The 17,032-nt window shown below is 34.4% G+C and overlaps 2 protein-coding genes and 1 long non-coding RNA gene across 5 annotated transcripts; 1 reads left to right on the top strand and 2 right to left on the bottom strand.

The window, feature by feature from the left end:
- Positions 1-4,574, top strand: LOC144574567 (protein spotted leaf 11-like). 2 transcript variants are annotated; one of them, XM_078324549.1, is made up of 4 exons: positions 1-473; positions 569-685; positions 2,624-3,076; positions 3,197-4,574. In XM_078324549.1, exons 1-4 carry the CDS (start codon positions 150-152, stop codon positions 4,352-4,354), a joined length of 2,052 nt encoding a protein of 683 aa, XP_078180675.1. In that variant the 5' UTR covers positions 1-149; the 3' UTR covers positions 4,355-4,574. The 2 variants fall into 2 exon arrangements, with proteins under 2 accessions (XP_078180675.1, XP_078180676.1); XM_078324550.1 differs by lacking the exon at positions 569-685 and having other exon boundaries at positions 45-473.
- On the bottom strand, positions 568-1,001 carry LOC144574568 (uncharacterized). Its single transcript, XR_013518261.1, has 2 exons — positions 913-1,001; positions 568-868 (listed from the first exon to the last, which is right to left on the bottom strand). It is a non-coding gene; the product is annotated as an uncharacterized LOC144574568 (long non-coding RNA).
- A 4,187-nt stretch (positions 4,575-8,761) lies between the features above and the next one.
- LOC144575141 (dof zinc finger protein DOF3.6-like) lies at positions 8,762-10,734 on the bottom strand. 2 transcript variants are annotated; one of them, XM_078325260.1, is made up of 2 exons: positions 10,478-10,734; positions 8,762-9,940 (listed from the first exon to the last, which is right to left on the bottom strand). In XM_078325260.1, exons 1-2 carry the CDS (start codon positions 10,526-10,528, stop codon positions 9,068-9,070), a joined length of 924 nt encoding a protein of 307 aa, XP_078181386.1. In that variant the 5' UTR covers positions 10,529-10,734; the 3' UTR covers positions 8,762-9,067. The 2 variants fall into 2 exon arrangements, with proteins under 2 accessions (XP_078181386.1, XP_078181387.1); XM_078325261.1 differs by having other exon boundaries at positions 8,762-9,937; positions 10,478-10,666.
- Positions 10,735-17,032: the final 6,298 nt, after the last annotated feature.

Here is a 17,032-nt window from a genome sequence, read left to right as displayed (position 1 = left end):
TCATTCATTGCTTCTTCTTTGGACTCCTCTCTCCCTCTTTCTCTCTCTCTGCTCTCTCTCGGCAACCCTTTTCCGCTCCTAGTCTCTTACAACGAAAAAAACAAAACAAAAGGAAAGACAGAGAGAAACCCTATCCGAGTTGAAGTTGAATGGAGGAAGAAGAAGACAAGCTCTACTACTCCCCCTTGCACTCCCCTTCCGCTCCTCCGCCTTCTTCCCCGGCGGCGAGACTGTCGGCGCTGCTGGAGGAGATAGCTGCCATCCCCGATTTCCGAAATTCCTTCAGGAAACTGCTTCATGCCCTCTCACGTCGCATCAAGCTTCTCGACCCTCTTGCAGAAGAGTTGCTCGATAAAGGTTCCGGCCCCACCCCTGACCCGGCGGTGCAACGCACCCTTGAACCGCTTCTAGCTGCGCTGGGAGAAGCCAAGGACTTTCTCAACTTTGCTAGCGAGGGAAGCAAGATTTATTTGGTACAGATAATGAATTATTTATGCATTGGATGATTAATAGGTTCTATACTTAATTGATTTTATCAAATTGAATATACTATATGCATTGCATGCAGGTACTAGAGAAAGAAGCCTTTATGAAAAGGCATCAACAAGTAATATCTCAGTTGGTTGAATCTCTTGATGTAATCACCTATGATGAACTCGGAATTTCTGATGAAGTCAGAGAACAGGCATGTCTATCCTTATCTTAATGTTACACTTCTCTGTTGTCTGCCCCAGAATGACTGATTCGGTACCAGTCTTAAGCTCTGCTGCACCTGTACTGGCACATCACAGGAAACTACTTGCCATATGTCAGAACTGATTTACCTATTAGGGATTACTGATTCAGTACCAGTCTTGAACTGATTTACCTATTAGGGATTACTGATTTGGTACCAGTCTTGAACTGATTTACCTATTAGGTATTACTGTACCTATACTGGTGTATCACAGGAAACTACATGCCATATGTCAGACCAGGCCAGTGATAATAGAGAAATTTAGGAGTAGAGCTAGGGTGTTCTTAAGTTCACCAAGCCCCTTGGTGAACTCAAGTATAAAACCCGTCAAATCGGCTTTAAATGACGAATCCGAACATTTAAAACCCGCCTAACTTACGAGTGATATGTCTACATGTGAAAATTTTAAACATTCAAATTAATTTAGTATAAAGTCAAGCGGTAAAAAAACATTCAAAAAATGAATGCATTAAAATTAATTTATTAACCTTCTAATTTTGACCGATTGACTTTATACTAAATTAATTCAAATGTTTAAAAATTTCACATGTAGATGCATCACTCGTAAGATAGGCGGGTTTCAACGGTTCGGATTCATCATTTGAAGCCGATTTGACGGGTTTTAGACTTGAGTTCACTAAGGGGACTTGGTGAACTTAAGAACACCCTAGTTCTACTAGAAATTTAGATATATATACCCATTATAACTTCATCAATTAGATATTCACCCATCAAAATTTTAAAATTAGTTAATTCCCCATCACTCATTTAATTTATTTATATCCCCATCTTTTATTTCAATTAAAAAAAACTTATTAATGAAAAATAAATGACATTTTTGTCCTTTACCTCCTCCTCCCCTTTGCTGATCTCTCATTTCTTCTGACACCGATTCACCTTCCTTCTCTCCCCTGCATCTCTTGTGCACGTCTTCCTACTCTCTCTCAGCTTCTAGAGCAATAGTCTACCCTATTACAAGATTTCAATTCCTATTCTTTTAAAACTGGAAATGTATAATCCTCACACTGCCATCCTTGTATTCTCCCCAGTTTTGCTAGATGATCTGCCAAGTTGTTCTGGCCTCTCCTTATGTGTTCGTACCTGAGTCCCCTGTTTAGTTTTAAACTTTTCCATAAGAAAACATCTAAGTAAATGCTCTCCAGTCCGATTCAATTGGGGGCTTCAACTGGTTGCAGTTTTCAGCAAGTGTCTTACTGTCAGTGTAGAAGACACAATTTGTATGCTCATAATCAGTACCTGTTAAATGCCTTGTTTAAGCGCCATGGCCTCCACTTGAAGGGGACAGCTCAGCATTACACCTTCAGATTTGTATAGAAGCAAAGTTCCTTTATTTTGAATCACCACCCCCATGCTGCCTTGCCATGCTTCTTTCCAGGAAACTTCAGTATAGCATGTGAATCAGTAATCTGCCTCATGTTCCTGTACCAGTGATAGCGATCCCCTCTGACATGCACTTATCCCCACAGCTTAAGCCAACATAGACTCCTTATTTGCTTGCTTGAGGAAAGTTTGAAACAGTTTGAGGTCAGGAGTCTTCCCTCCATACATCCTTTCATTCCTACAATGCCATACCGCCCACATTGAAACAGTTCTGTTTATCGATTGATGGTCCCAATAAAAATTGCATGAAAGCATCAAAGACTGAATTTGTTTGGAAGTGATTAATGGGAAAGAGTGTATGTAAAAGTTTGTGTCTGAAATTTGATATTTTGGGCTGATTTAATATCATTTTATAACTTCCATTGTATTTGATTTGTATTAATGGTTGATGTGGGATCATGTTAGCTCAGCTAAGAGTTTCCTGTGATGTCATTTTGCATATATTACCTTTTTGATTTTGTTGTCTAACGTTTCCTCTTCTTTCAGGTTGAGCTAATACACTCGCAATTAAAACGAGCCAAAGAGCAGAAAAATAACCCACCATCAGAAGAACTACACCGTGATCTACTATCCATATACAATAACCCATACGAAATTAACCTGGATGAAGAAATTCTTCAAAACCTATCGGATAAGCTTCATTTAATAACAATATCTGACCTAAAACAAGAATCTCTTGCTATGCATGAGATGGTTGTCTCCACTGGAGGCAACGACCCAGGTGAAAGCATAGAAAAAATGTGTATGCTTTTAAAAAAGATAAAGGATTTTGTCCAGACCCGAAACCCAGTAATGGGTACCATAGGCAATCCAAATGTGATGTTGCCTGATGCAAAGATGAAGAGTCAGGTTTCAGTACCTATACCGATACCAGATGAGTTCAGGTGCCCAATTAGTCTAGAATTGATGCAGGACCCTGTTATTGTCTCTACTGGTCAGGTAATTTTTTTAATCTTACAAAATTTTAGTTTGATTAATAAATTGATGCTTGTAAAACATAAATATTATTGGTAATGTATTTTAAATAAAAAGAAAAATGTAACATTTTAATATTTTCAGACATATGAGCGGGTTTGCATTGAAAAATGGCTTGCATCAGGCCATGACACCTGTCCCAGCACTCAACAAAGGTTGGCACACAGATCTCTGACCACTAATTATGTCTTAAGAAGTCTGATCACTCAATGGTGCGAGTCTAATGGGTTGGACCCACCAAAGCGCCCAGCTCCCTCCTCATTATCATCCCCTCGCACAGATCTTGATGCGCTCTTGGTGAAGCTGAGTTCATCGGATCCGGAGGCCCAGCACTCAGCTGCCGGAGAGATTCGACTTCTTGCAAAGCGAAATGCTGGGAACCGACTTTCCATAGCCCAGGCCGGGGCAGTCCCTTTGTTAAAAGATTTGCTATTCTCCCCCGATATGCGCACCCAAGAGCATGCAGTTACAGCTCTTCTTAACCTCTCTATTTGCGAGGAGAACAAGGCTGGGATAATGACCTCCGGTTGTGTCCCTGGGATTGTCTTTGTGTTAAAAAATGGGAACATGGAGGCTAGAGAAAATGCTGCTGCCACTTTGTTTAGTCTTTCAATTATAGACGAGAATAAGGTAACAATTGGTGCAATGGGAGCAATACCAGCACTGGTATCGTTGCTGAGTGATGGGAGTCACAGAGGGAAAAAAGATGCAGCTACAGCTTTATTTAATTTATGCATATACCAGGGGAACAAGGGGAAGGCGGTACGGTCTGGGGTGGTGCCGCTTGTAATGGGTCTGGTGACTGACCCGGTTGGGTCAATGATTGATGAGGCGATGGCTATTTTGGCAATACTGGCAAGCCATCCTGAGGGAAAAATAGCAATTGGTACAGCTGAAGCTGTACCGGTTTTTGTCGATACAGTTCGAAGTGGGTCCGCTAGGAATAGAGAGAATGCAGCTGCAGTCTTGGTGCACCTTTGTAATGGAGAGGAAGGGGGAAAGTTCTTGGGCTGGGCCGAGGAATGTGGATTACTTGGCCCAATAAGGGATTTGGCCGTCAACGGCACAGACAGGGGGAAGAGAAAAGCAGCACTATTACTTGAGAAGATGAGCCGGTTTTTGGTACGGAAGCAGGAGGAATCCAATCAGGAGACGGGTTCCGGTTCGGGTTTTGGTTTAGGTCGCGGTTCTGGTCTCGTGCATGAGCTAGTTGAACAATCACAAGCTCATGAAGATGTTTAGTTTTATTTATTTTTTCCCCCTTATTTATTGTTGAATGGGAGGTATATTATATAATTATGGTTGATATGTGTATGCGTCGCATAAGTGAGTAACGGGAGATGATTTAATTAATCTTTATATAATGTATATGTTTGTACATATTATTGGGTTGAGTTTGGATTGTGTACTTGGTGAGAATTTAGTTTTGGATCTAAGGCACGCTCTCTGTGTTCAAACTTCACACAAGTCTTGCTCTTTCTTATGTGCTCTGCAAGTAGTTATGTAGTAATTGAAAAATAGGAAGCAATGAAGAATAACAGTAACAGTAGGGAGTAATTGAAAAGTGGGAAATGGGGCCTGGGTGGAGGGAGGCGCTTTATTCTTCTCTGTCTATCTGCTGCAAAGGAGGAGACTGCATCGGAGTGCGCCAAAGCCTGATCTGACTGACATCATTCCAGATTCTCTCTCTCTCCTCTCTTTTCTCCAACATACACTAAACACTATTACGTTATACGCACACTCTCTCTCTTTCCTCCCCTCCATATAGATAGAGTGAAAAATATTCAAAACTTAGAATAGTATAATGAAGAGGGTGTGTAAAAGGTATGATGCCTTGACTTGGGAATCAACTGGAGAGGAATTAATTTGGCAAGTGCATGTGGCATGTCCTTGCTTCTTGTTCTAAGGCTGCTAAATGGATTTTCTTGAGGGACTCAGGGACCTAATCTAAATCTATCTCTGCTTGGGTTTCTGTGCCCCTTCATTCTCTCTCTTTCTTTCTCTCTCTTACACACCCACACACCCACACACCCACACACTACACACCCTGTTTGATTGTCTCGGAATTACACGGGATGAGATCTGATGGAAATAGAAACAAACTATTTAATTTATGAGAACCCATGAATATAAATATGTACGGGAATGTATTGAAATGAATGTTCGGTTGTACTGTGGGATTAGTTATGAAAATTTATATTTTTATTCCTAAAATACATGATATTATATAATTAGCCCTATTAATAAAATAATTACTATAATGAAATAACGCTGATTAAAAACAACATAGCAATATTTATCAATTATTATTTCAGAAAATAAAAATATTTATTTTTAATAATTAAATAAATTGTGTATTTAATGACATGGATGAAAAAAATGAAAAGAATGAAAATAATTTCTAAAAAATATTTTTAAAATGTAGGAATACTTTATTATCAAAACTAATTTTCTGATTAATAACTAATAATTAGCATATAATAATATTTAGAAAAAATAAATAATAATAGAAAATCATTATGATTTTTTATAATGATATTAAAATAATGACGAAAATCATTATGATTTTTTATGATGATATTAAAATAATGACAAAAATCATTATCATTTTTTATCACTAAAGAATATTCTATTATAATTAGAAAATTAAATTAAATAAGTAGATATAATGGTAATAATTTGTTTCTTACTCATAAACAATTGAATAATATAATTTTTTGTGATTTTCTTAAATACATATATAATGAAAAAAAAACTTCATCGTTTCATATTATAAATAATAACTAAAATGCCGATATATATATGTTTATGAAATAATTGTTGTTGTTGTTGACTTTTTTTTTAAACATGTTGTTGTTGTTGACTTGACATAATATTTTTTGTAAAAATTAAAAAGAATAGAGATTATCTGACAAAAATGTTTTGATATACATGCTTTAATAACAACCTTGTTTCTCTAAAAAATAAGATGGAAGTCAATTACGTGCCATCACATAATTAATCAATTGGTAGTTTATTTTTTGTAGGTTAATTACATTAATATTGTTTAATGAAGAGAGAAGCATCAAGTAATAACAAATGGGAAAAAAATTATTCAATAAGATAAAATTGTTTTTTCCCCCTGTTTGGCCTCCAATTGGGAATAGGCACGGGCACAAGAATTGAACTGAAAAGTACTGTTCCCATGGAAAAAAAAATTCAGTTGAATTGAATTTTTTTTTTTCCCACGAGAACAGTAACGCGGCCGAACAGGGCCGAAATGAGAACAAGCGTAGGAAAAGATTTCAATCCCATCTAAAACAAATATGCAGCCGAACAGGTTGAAGGAAATAATTTCTACCGGATGCAAAATCTTGGAAATTCCTATAAGAGTACTAAGTGCAGCCACATAATAATAGCTAACAAGATTAGATTGGCAAGTATACATAATACATGTGTATGTCAAAATGTTATTAATATATACAAGCACACCTATACATCAAATCTTAAAAGAATATGCCCATATAAAGTGAATGTCTCTTTGTCGCTCACATCACATGCACTTCTCTTTTCTAACATGATGTGTTATATATGTACTATTTCAAGAATACTATGTGATCATAATATATATATTCTGTACAAGGTAAACATGAAACTTTTTATCCACTCAACTTATACTGTTTGTTTTTAAAAAATAAAAAAATAAAAAACAAAATCTGGCCTCAATTTGTTTTATAATAGTGTATATTCCATATATAATTTATAATTTGTATACGTACAGTCTCATGCACTTATCATATATTTTTCCCAAGATCCGTGTTTTTGTGTTTGTGTGTGTGTGTGTGTGTGTGTGTGTGATGCTCGGCATTTAATATTGGTATAAATATATATATGCATGGATGCCCATACTGATGCACTAATTATAATTTGAGGAAAACAACTGGATTCTTTATTAACCCAGCTTTAAACCAATTAACAAGGCATTAAACCATTTTTAGCTGAATCCCTTGCGCGCGACTTGATCTCTTATACCTTATATCATTCAGTATATATGCCAGTAACCACGACTCGCATGCATGCCAACTTCTCAATCATATACAGGAAAAGAAGCATTCTATTAGAAGGGTAAAGCATAGGATAAATTAACCTAGGTAAAAAAAACATATCACACAGTTTTCAATGCAGGAGAGAATGGTCGTTGTTGATTGGTCCATCAAGGATCTCTAAAAAGAAGAGAAAAAACAGTTGTTCAAAGCTTAATGATCATTTCCCTTCAAATGCTATATTATATTTTTTAAACCGAAAGATGCTTAAAGTTGTTAGACTGGAGATCAGTGCAATGAATTTCATGTAGAGGTTCGCAGTCTTTACTTTATTGTTGGACTTGATGTTGTTCTAGATATGGCATTAAAACAACATTGAAGACCCAGTAATATTGATATATATATATTTCAACTTGCTGTTAAAGCTGTAATATGTTGTATAATTTATATATAAATTAACATACTTTGTTGGGGAGGTGGCATGTGTTGGCGCTGTTTTTCTACTTAAAAAAGTTATTAATTATTTCATTTGTTGCTGTTCTTCTACTTTAATTTCTTGTTGTCTCATATATATAAAGTATGTTGGATATGTGAAATTGTGCAAAAGAATCACTCTAGAAGTTCTATGTAAAAGAAAGGTATCATAAAATTTGCAGAAAGAACAACAAACCGAGTATGGAAATTAGCAATATGACAGACATCAATGAAAGCATATATCAGCTTGATCTTGACTTGTGTTCTAGATATACACATAGAATTTAATTACATGAAATAGTAAGGTGGTGATGGCTTCTTTCCGAAAGAAGATAAAAGAAAGACGGGTCTCCTCGAGTACACAATTAGTGCACAATTAGTTGGTGTGAATGAGACTTAAAGTGAAAAATAATCTTTAGTGATGAATAATTGTTAGCCAGACAGACGTGTACTGGCCGGCCTCTACTATTTCCTCGGCCATGTTGCCGACCAAATTATAAATCAAAAGAAACTACCAAGAAGATGGAAAAAAAAGGAATATTCAGTGTACGTACGTAGATTCGAGTAACCGAGCTTTAATTTACAAACAAACTGCAAATGTATTTTAGAGATTTTAAGCAGTAAGAAATATATTGAGAGGGTTGCAGGATTAATTAATTAGATGTCAGAGCCGGCTCAAGCGTTTATCGTATTATTGTGATTTTATGCAAGGATTATGCTTACATGGAAATTAATATTTTTTTCTAGGGAAATAGATGTAATGTAGGTACATACAAAATCATATGTTTTGAAAACGAAAAATAAATAGTGGCTGCCATATATGGCTTTGAAAGAGAGAACTTCATATATTAATTGTTAGTTCTTCAGAAGCAAATGATATAATTGGCTAATTATGTAATTCCATCATATTAATTGTTAGTCATCTGAAAATATCATGATATAATTGGCTGATTCTCCATGATATCATCAGGCTATTAATGTAATTACCTTATCATTCATGCATGCATCATATCGGTAAGTAACATTTCATATACCTTCTTCAACAATCATACCACATTAACAATTGACCGACTCCATAGAACTCCGGAAGAAGAAAAATAGAAAGTATTAACCAATCTAACAAAAGAAATATGATACTACATATATGTTATGATTTACACAAGATCTTCGTCAAATTAAAACTTCTTTCAATTGCTAAACAACAAATCAGGCATAATCCATTAAATTGTTCTTCATATTATAACAAGCAACAAAAAGAAACCTAACCTTCTCCATTGATAAACATTCCTTCTTTGTCTAGTACAGTTAAAAGAAGAAAGAAATAAAAAGAAAAGAAGAGAAGAGAGCACACTCCTGTTAATTATATCATACTAAAGGAAAAGATATAAAAAGAAGCACACATAATATAAATTTCAACCCCTAAACCTTCGACCTAGCACTACATATATTAAACTATAACTCACATTATATTGCTTTGAATAGATGCAGAATTGAATCCAGCAAGATCCATTGTCCATCCAACATTACCTTCACAACTTGTACTAAAACCGGTACCTCCACCACCGCAATAGATGTCATTTCCTGGATTATCCAAGAAGGCACGCGGCAAATTCAAACTAGGCATGTTGTTACTGTCTTCCATTTTTACTGAAGCGAATTGTGTGATGAGACCTGGAGCCGATAATTTCATTATACCTTCACCCTCCAAAGAGTACATTCCAGGCAAGAAAGGTAGGCTATGTGCCTGTGGATTTGGAATTCTCCATGGTTCCAGTCCAATACTCAACCCGTTATTATTATTATTATTCTCCACTTGATACTCCAAGGAGTCGATGTGTTGCATGTTCACAAACCCTAACCCTAAATTCGGCAAGCTTGCGTTGCCATAATCGTGTGACATCTGGTGCAAGGGACTAATGAAGGGAAGATGTGTAGCATTATGATTTGCAATAGCAGTGCCGCTGGAGCTTGCAGTACCGTTGCCGGTAGCAACCTGGCGATTCACACCAGCTGATGTGGCAGATGAAGAGGATGATTTGGAAGAAGACGACTTGCTACGCTTGTTGCGGCGTAACCCACCACCCACTGGTACATTGCGGAGAGCCCCGCCACGAGTCCAGTACCGGCGACATGTCTTGCAGAAGTGGCGAGGCTGAGTGAGCGAATAGTTGTTATAGTAACAAAACTTGGTGTTGGTGGATTCGCACCGAGGGCATGGAAGTGTCGGATCTGGTGGTGGCACCTTGGCCATGCGAGCCTGTTCTGTCATTGAAGATGGCCGGTTGGTGGAGCCCGTCTTGGAGACACTTGTGGGTGTATCCGAGGTTTGCTGCTGTTTGTTTAATTATAAAAAGAGAAGACAGAAGATGGATTAGTGGAAATTAATTAATATAAAATTAAGGAAGAGAATACGTACAAGGGTATATTCAAACTAGGTATCAAAATTGAAGTTTGTTAGAACATATATAATTACAAAGGTGGAGATAAACAAGGTTAAGAAATTGTTTAAGTGTTTTTTTGTAAGCATATTTCAGGAAGAAAGTAAAAGCACTACTATGAAAAAGGAGCTAGAGAGAGAGAAGGGTGCCTCTGCCAAGGAATCATAAAGAAAAAAAGAATAGAAATTTGGCAGGGTATTGGTGCTAAGGAAAATCCTAAGAAATGAAAGAGTATGTTGTCTTAATTAATCTCAACAATTAAAAAAAAAAATGCTGTGTTAAGTTCCTAAGTTTTGCTTCCTTTCAGAAAAGAGCAAGATGTACTCATGTACATATATATGTTCCTCTTAAAATATAGATAATTGGAAAAATTGATGTGATAGAAAAGGTGTAAGAGATGTAGAAGAGAAGATGTTTATACATATATATACCTGATTCCAGTTCTGTGGCTCTGCATAAACTGGAATTGAAGTAAAAACCATTTTGAAGAATTTTGCTTGCGAATGACTATATTTTTTTGGTGAATTGTGACAAGGTATATTGCTATGCTCTGAGTAGATCCAGAGAAGGATAAGCTAGAGAGAGAAGGAGAGGAGAGAGCACACTATATATGGCTTCTTTCTCAGAGACCAGAAGAGATATCTATAATGAGAGAGAAAGAGAAGGGAAGAGAGAGAGAAAGAAGGGGTGGGGGGTATCTTGCTTTAGGCTTTAAGATTCTGAGAGTGATGCTGAGAGAACAGTTTCAGAAGAGAAATGGAAAAAGAAAAGAAAAGTTGATAGAGAGGCATGTGGAAACCCTAACAGTGATTGAGATGACATGCTAAAGAAAGAACCATGGAGCAGTATTCAGTACACAACCTCTCTTTTCTTTTCTCTTCTTTTCTTTTTATATTTATGTACATCTATAACACAACATATATATATATATATATATGTGTGTATAAAACAAAAAAGAAAAAGAAGGTGATGCTGCTAATTGCTCCTTTTTCATGGGACCTGTTGACCAGCCCCAGCCCCTTTTACCCACCCCCTCTCTATATCTAATTCTCTATCTCATTAATTTTATGGATTGCTATTATTAATGTTATAGATTATTTGCTAAGATATATCAAGATTTTATTGTTACTACTGCCGTTGTCGCCATTGTTGTTTTGGTTCTTAAGTAAATTATTCGTCGGTCGGTCTGCATGTTCTGCCATCTGGCCTCTCAATTATACTGATTCACTGAATTTCTATATGACTAATTAAAGGGAAAATTAAGCATTAATTATTGCCAAATTAGAATATGGTAAGTATAACGTTAAGAACCATAGAAAGTGAGATATTGTAGAATGAGAAAAGGTTTCTGTCCACTGCACTATCAATTTCCGGTTTAACTGTCTTCAATTGTCTCCCCGCTATCCACTTTCTAACGGCCTATTTAAACACCCGATCCCCCAAATTAGAATTCTCAAAACTAATCGCCTCATCTTCTCTTCTCTTTGAATCAGATCGGTCTCTTCTCTTTGAATTCGATCGGAGATTGATCTCGAGAGAGATAGCACCGAGCTTCTGATCGCTGCCATTTCGTAGGCTTGACAGAGAGATCATACGAGATTTCAAGACGGATTTGAGGTCTCAGACGCCGTAACCCCTACCTCCGCCAGATCTCTACCAATCATATCTGAGACACAAATCTCGCACCTTTTTCCTCCATGTTTGGTTTTGATCAAAGATTCCCTTCTCTTTCGCTTCTTTAACCGACACTTCTGACAAGGCAAGATGCTCGGTCAGATCAGAATCAGAATAGTGAAACAAAAGATCATCGTGGATTAGCTGCTGCTGTGGCACGACACAGAAGAGGTACACCAGTCAAACTAATAAGCAACGAAATTGTAATTTTTTTTTGTATTTACCTTCTCTGATTCATTTTTCCTTTGCAATGTCGATTTTAATTGAGATTACTGACTCGATCTCGTTTTTTGTACATGATCGCAATGAAACCTTCAATCGTGGAGCGCGATCGAATAGAAGCTGTTTTTGTTGAAGAGCACGGCAAAATTCAAATCTAGCAAATTATTTCTGTTGAATTTGTTGTTTTCATTGTATGCAGTAACTGATCTAGCATTTCAAATGAAATCTGAAGGAAATAGATAATAGAGAGGCGATATGGAGTATTGATCTGTTAATTTTACTGTATTGCCCCGTTAATTTTACAGTATTCATCTTGTCATTTTACAGTATTCATCTTATGGAAATCTGGAGGAAATAGATGATAGAGATGCGATATGGAGTATTGATCTGTTAATTTTACAATATTGCTTTGTTAATTTTACAGTATTCATCTTGTGGAAATCTGGAAGAAAGAGATGATTTGTTAATTTTACAGTATTTATCTTGTAATTTTACAGTATTCATCTTATGAAAATCTGGAGAAAAAAGATGATAGAAAGGCTTCTTACTCATCCGAACAATGAACAGAAGAGGTTTTGTAATGTAAAAGTTATTTGTCCATAGTTTTTTTGTTGCTATTATGCTATTCTGAATGTTGTGGTGAATATTTTTATCTTGTGTTGAACAGATGTTGTTTGTGGTGAACATATGTTGTTTTGTGGTGAACAGATTTTTTGTGTGATGATGGATGTATGTATAGATTTAGCAATTTTAGAGTATACATGGTATTATTTTATGGTTTATATTTTGCAATTTTACAGTATACATGATTCTTTGTAGGTTGTAGTTTAAACTGAAATGTAGCATTTGTTACATTTTATCTTACAGTATAGATGGTATTATTTTATGGTTTAGTTTTAGAAATTTTACAGTATACAAGATTCAATTAAAAATTTATAGCATTATGTGAAATTTTACAGTATACAAGATTCAATTGAAAATTTACAATATTATTTGAAAATTTTACAGTATACAAGATTCAATTTTACAGTATATATTTTACAGTATACAAGATATAATTGAAAATTCTACTGTATACAAGATTTAATTTTTACAGTATACAAGATTCAATTAAAAATTTTACTGTATACAAGATTCAATTTTACAGTATACAAGATTCAATTGTAAATTTTACTGTGTTGAAGATTCAATTTTATAGTATACAAGATTCAATTGAAAATTTTACTGTATACAAGATTCAACCCAGTGCAGATGCTAATAATTAACTCTAACTGCCAATAACCGCTAATAACTAACTCTAATTGCCAATAACTTCCTATAACTGTAATTTTCGAAAGTACAGTTTGAAAGTACATTTATTTTGTCATGTTGTGCAAGTTGTAATCTTTTTCTAATTATCATGGGACCACTTCAAATAGTTGCTGGATGTTTTGTGATTAACTGATATATTTTATGTGATATAGTGTATAATTATACAGCATGTAGAAGTAATTTTACAGCATTCGCGCAAGTCAAAGCTATGGACAAATGGTGAACAAAAAGCTATAAACAATTAGCCTTGTAGAATATGGTTGAACTACACTTTAAGCAATACCAAATTTCTGCCAGTACAAAAAAAGAAAGAAACAAGAAGCCCAAATTTACGTATCGAAATACATATTATTCTGTGTAATGGATCCTTTTTACCTTGGGCCAGATCATACCATTTCATATTTATAGATTTTCAATGGGCCCAATATAATTGATGTCATTTACTAGGCCATATTCTTTGTTCTTTTCTGGGCCATATTATTTAAGCCTACCAATTTGGGTGCTTCTTTTTATCTTTGGAATAAATGGATGCTAGAGCCTTCAAATCTGAAGCTCAAATCCACAAAGTTGGTTTTCTTAAACAGACCTGATGAGCATAGAGCGAGGCTATAGTAATATGCATATTACACAGCGTCTGTACTATGAATACATATTTTAGTTTCTAAGGTTCAAACAGCCAATCTGAACTATTCAATATAATTTTTATATAAAAATATACTTGAAAATTAAATTTTATATATTTTTTTTATTTTTTTAGAATTTTTTAGATAGGTAGAAAATTCTAGACCATCCAAAAGAAGTAATTTTCTACGTATCTAAATAATAACAAAAAAGTTTCTAATAACGTAAAATTTGATCTGCAAATATATTTTTATATAGAGAACACGTTTAACTGTTTGAAATTTGACGAGAGTATGAATAGATATATAAAAATGGTGGGTTTGATGTTGATATAATTAGCTATAATTATCAAGCTAGCAAAACTTTGGTGTGAAGATTAAAACAAGGTTTGTGCATGTGTGTTTCAATTAACAAAAATATCTATATATATAGGCCCTTGCATTGCATTTGCATGGACCCAACACATCTATGCATCATGCACGGTACATATAATTAATTATTTATTTAAGTAAACAACAAAGACAATTAATCATATTTTTCGATCAGTTTAGTTATGCTTGTTAAGAAGATACTTCAACTCTTCCTTGTACGCTTCTAATTTTTTAGGGGTGTTTGTTTTATTGATCACCTAGTCTTCGGTGATATCTTTTCTTCTTGTGAGAAACATAGTGGTATGATTCGCGTTTTATACACATTTAATTTGTGTATAAAATATTTTTTTGACATTTTCGAACTGAATTCTAAATAAAACACAAAAAAAACGTATAATATGTTTTATTCGCGAATAAAACGCAAGTCACGTATTATTCGCGAAAAAAACGCACAAAAAAACGCCAATTTTTTTTGGGGAAATTTTTTTTTGGCTTACTTATTGTACCGAATCATTCCCGAATTATCTGAATTATAATCGAATCACGAATTTTTGAACTCGTCGAACCGAATCCGAACTTTTTGTTTGTCACTACAGTGAGAAAGCAAATATATGATGATCTACTATGTTGTATATTATTATAGCATACAATTATTTTCCAATCAACGCATGCACTATTATTGTTATATTATTGATCACTGCTGTAAAAAATATTTGTAAATGTCGTGTATATTAATTTTGGTCTAAGATACAATTTATTTGGTCACCAACCAAACCAGTTAAGGATAAGAAGAGCACAAGTGATTTATGTTTTATTATAATTTCGGGCAACTAGGAGAATATTAAATTGGAAAGATAATCATGAAATAAGAGAACTTTGAACGAAATAATAAATATAACACCGAAATAGGTAACCAAATTTGAAGCTGACAACTACGTGCAACCTCTGTCTGCTTTTCTGTTTAAGAGAGAGCTAGCTACCTTCCATCTCAAATTAATCAATTAATTAATACGCGCTATATTTATAGAGAGAGGGATTAGTTAATATCAAATCGATTGTTTCTGAGGTCCCATATAACTAAATTGTTTTTAAATTTTCAAAGTTCAAAAAATTGATTCAAACCGTTAGATGTGATCTCTATATTAAAATGTACTTGGAGACCGAATTTTACATTTTTTTTAATTTTTTTTATTATTTATTAAGCCACTTTAAAAATCGTTGATCCAACAGTGGCTTCTAGTTTTACTGTTTTGTTAAGTCACCGTTAAAAAAATTCAGAAAAAATGTAAAATTTGGTATTCAAGCACATTTTAATATAGAGATCACATCTAATGGTTTGGGTTGACTTTTTGGAGTTAATTTGAAAAATAAAAAACGACTTGGTTGAACAGAACCTCAAGAACAATCGATTTGATATTAGTCAACCTATATATATATATAGGGTCTGTCTAAATTGCTGCTGGCAGCATTTCGGCAGAGGTGCTGCCGGGGCTATATTTAGCCGTGTGATGTCCAAACAACAAATCCAAACCGTTAGATGTTTAATATATATTATAATCTACTTGGAGACCAAATTTTACATTTTTTGGAATTTTTTTACTATATATTAAGCTGGTTTGAAAACCGCTGATTTCAGTAAATTTCTGCAGCATTGAAATCAGCGGTTTTCAAACCAGCTTAATATATAGTAAAAAAATTCCAAAAAATATAAAATTTGGTCTCCAAGTAGATTATAATATAGATTAAACATCTAACGGTTTGGATTTGTCGTTTGAACATCAAAAAATAGAAAAAACAGTGGCAGCACCACCGGCAGAAATGCTGCCGGCAGCAAATTAGCCACAACCTATATATATATATATATGAGGGATCCACTTACACGCTTTTTTGATAACACCGAATTACACTCTATATTTTCAAAGTTTTAGAAGTCCAAACAGTTCAACATGATGGATAGATTAAAATGTATTTGCAGATCAAATTTTTTTGTTTTTTTTTTGAATTTTTTACTATTTATTAAGTATTTTACAAAATCGTTGTTTTTAGACTATTGAATCTTTTATCCATATTAATAAATGGTAAAAAAAAATGTAAAATTTGATTTGCAAACACATTTTAATATATCTATCATGTTGAACGGTTTGAATCAACTATTTAAACATTTTAATATATCCATCATGTTAAACTTCTTAATCTCATAAGAAAAAAATGCAAGTGAATCTCTCCTCATATATATATATATATATAAATAGAGTTAGGCTGGGGTGCTATGGATAGCATAGTGGCCTCTATGCTATGGCTCAATATTCGAGTTTCCAAAATCCAAACGGTCGATCCGAACCGTTCATCTTATTCTCCATATTAATATCTGCTTGGAGACCAAATTTTATAATTTTCTGAATTTTTTTACTATTTATTAAGCCACTTTGAAAATCGCTAATCCAACGGTTTTACTGTTTTGTGCAGCCACCGTTGGATCAATAATTTTGTAAAATACTTAATAAATAGTAAAAAATTCAGAAAAATGTAAAATTTGGTCTCCAAGCAGATATTAATATGGAGAATAAAATGAACGGTTCGAATCGACCGTTTGGATTTTGAAAGCTCGAATATTGAGCCGTAGCATAGAGGCCACTATGCTATCCATAGCACCCAGTCTAACTCTATATATATATATATACACACACACATAAAAATATAGAACAATTTATATTGATGGAAATGTGTATTGATGGAATCATGGAAGTAATAATTAGGATGCATGCTTTGCTTTGGATATGCGTATCA

This window comes from Carex rostrata, chromosome 23 (assembly GCF_964058835.1).
Source record: "Carex rostrata chromosome 23, lpCarRost1.2, whole genome shotgun sequence".
Lineage (NCBI taxonomy): Eukaryota > Viridiplantae > Streptophyta > Magnoliopsida > Poales > Cyperaceae > Carex > Carex rostrata.
This window is presented reverse-complemented; position numbering and strand designations above follow the sequence as displayed.

Coding starts and splice junctions, on each gene's coding strand:
- LOC144574567 (XM_078324549.1), top strand. CDS start 150: ATGGAGGAAGAAGAAGACAAGCTCTACTACTCCCCCTTGCACTCCCCT. Junction 474..568: donor AGGGAAGCAAGATTTATTTG/GTACAGATAATG, acceptor CATTGCATGCAG/GTACTAGAGAAAGAAGCCTT. Junction 686..2,623: donor CTGATGAAGTCAGAGAACAG/GCATGTCTATCC, acceptor CTCTTCTTTCAG/GTTGAGCTAATACACTCGCA.
- LOC144575141 (XM_078325260.1), bottom strand. CDS start 10,528: ATGGTTTTTACTTCAATTCCAGTTTATGCAGAGCCACAGAACTGGAAT. Junction 9,941..10,477: donor AGCCACAGAACTGGAATCAG/GTATATATATGT, acceptor TTAAACAAACAG/CAGCAAACCTCGGATACACC.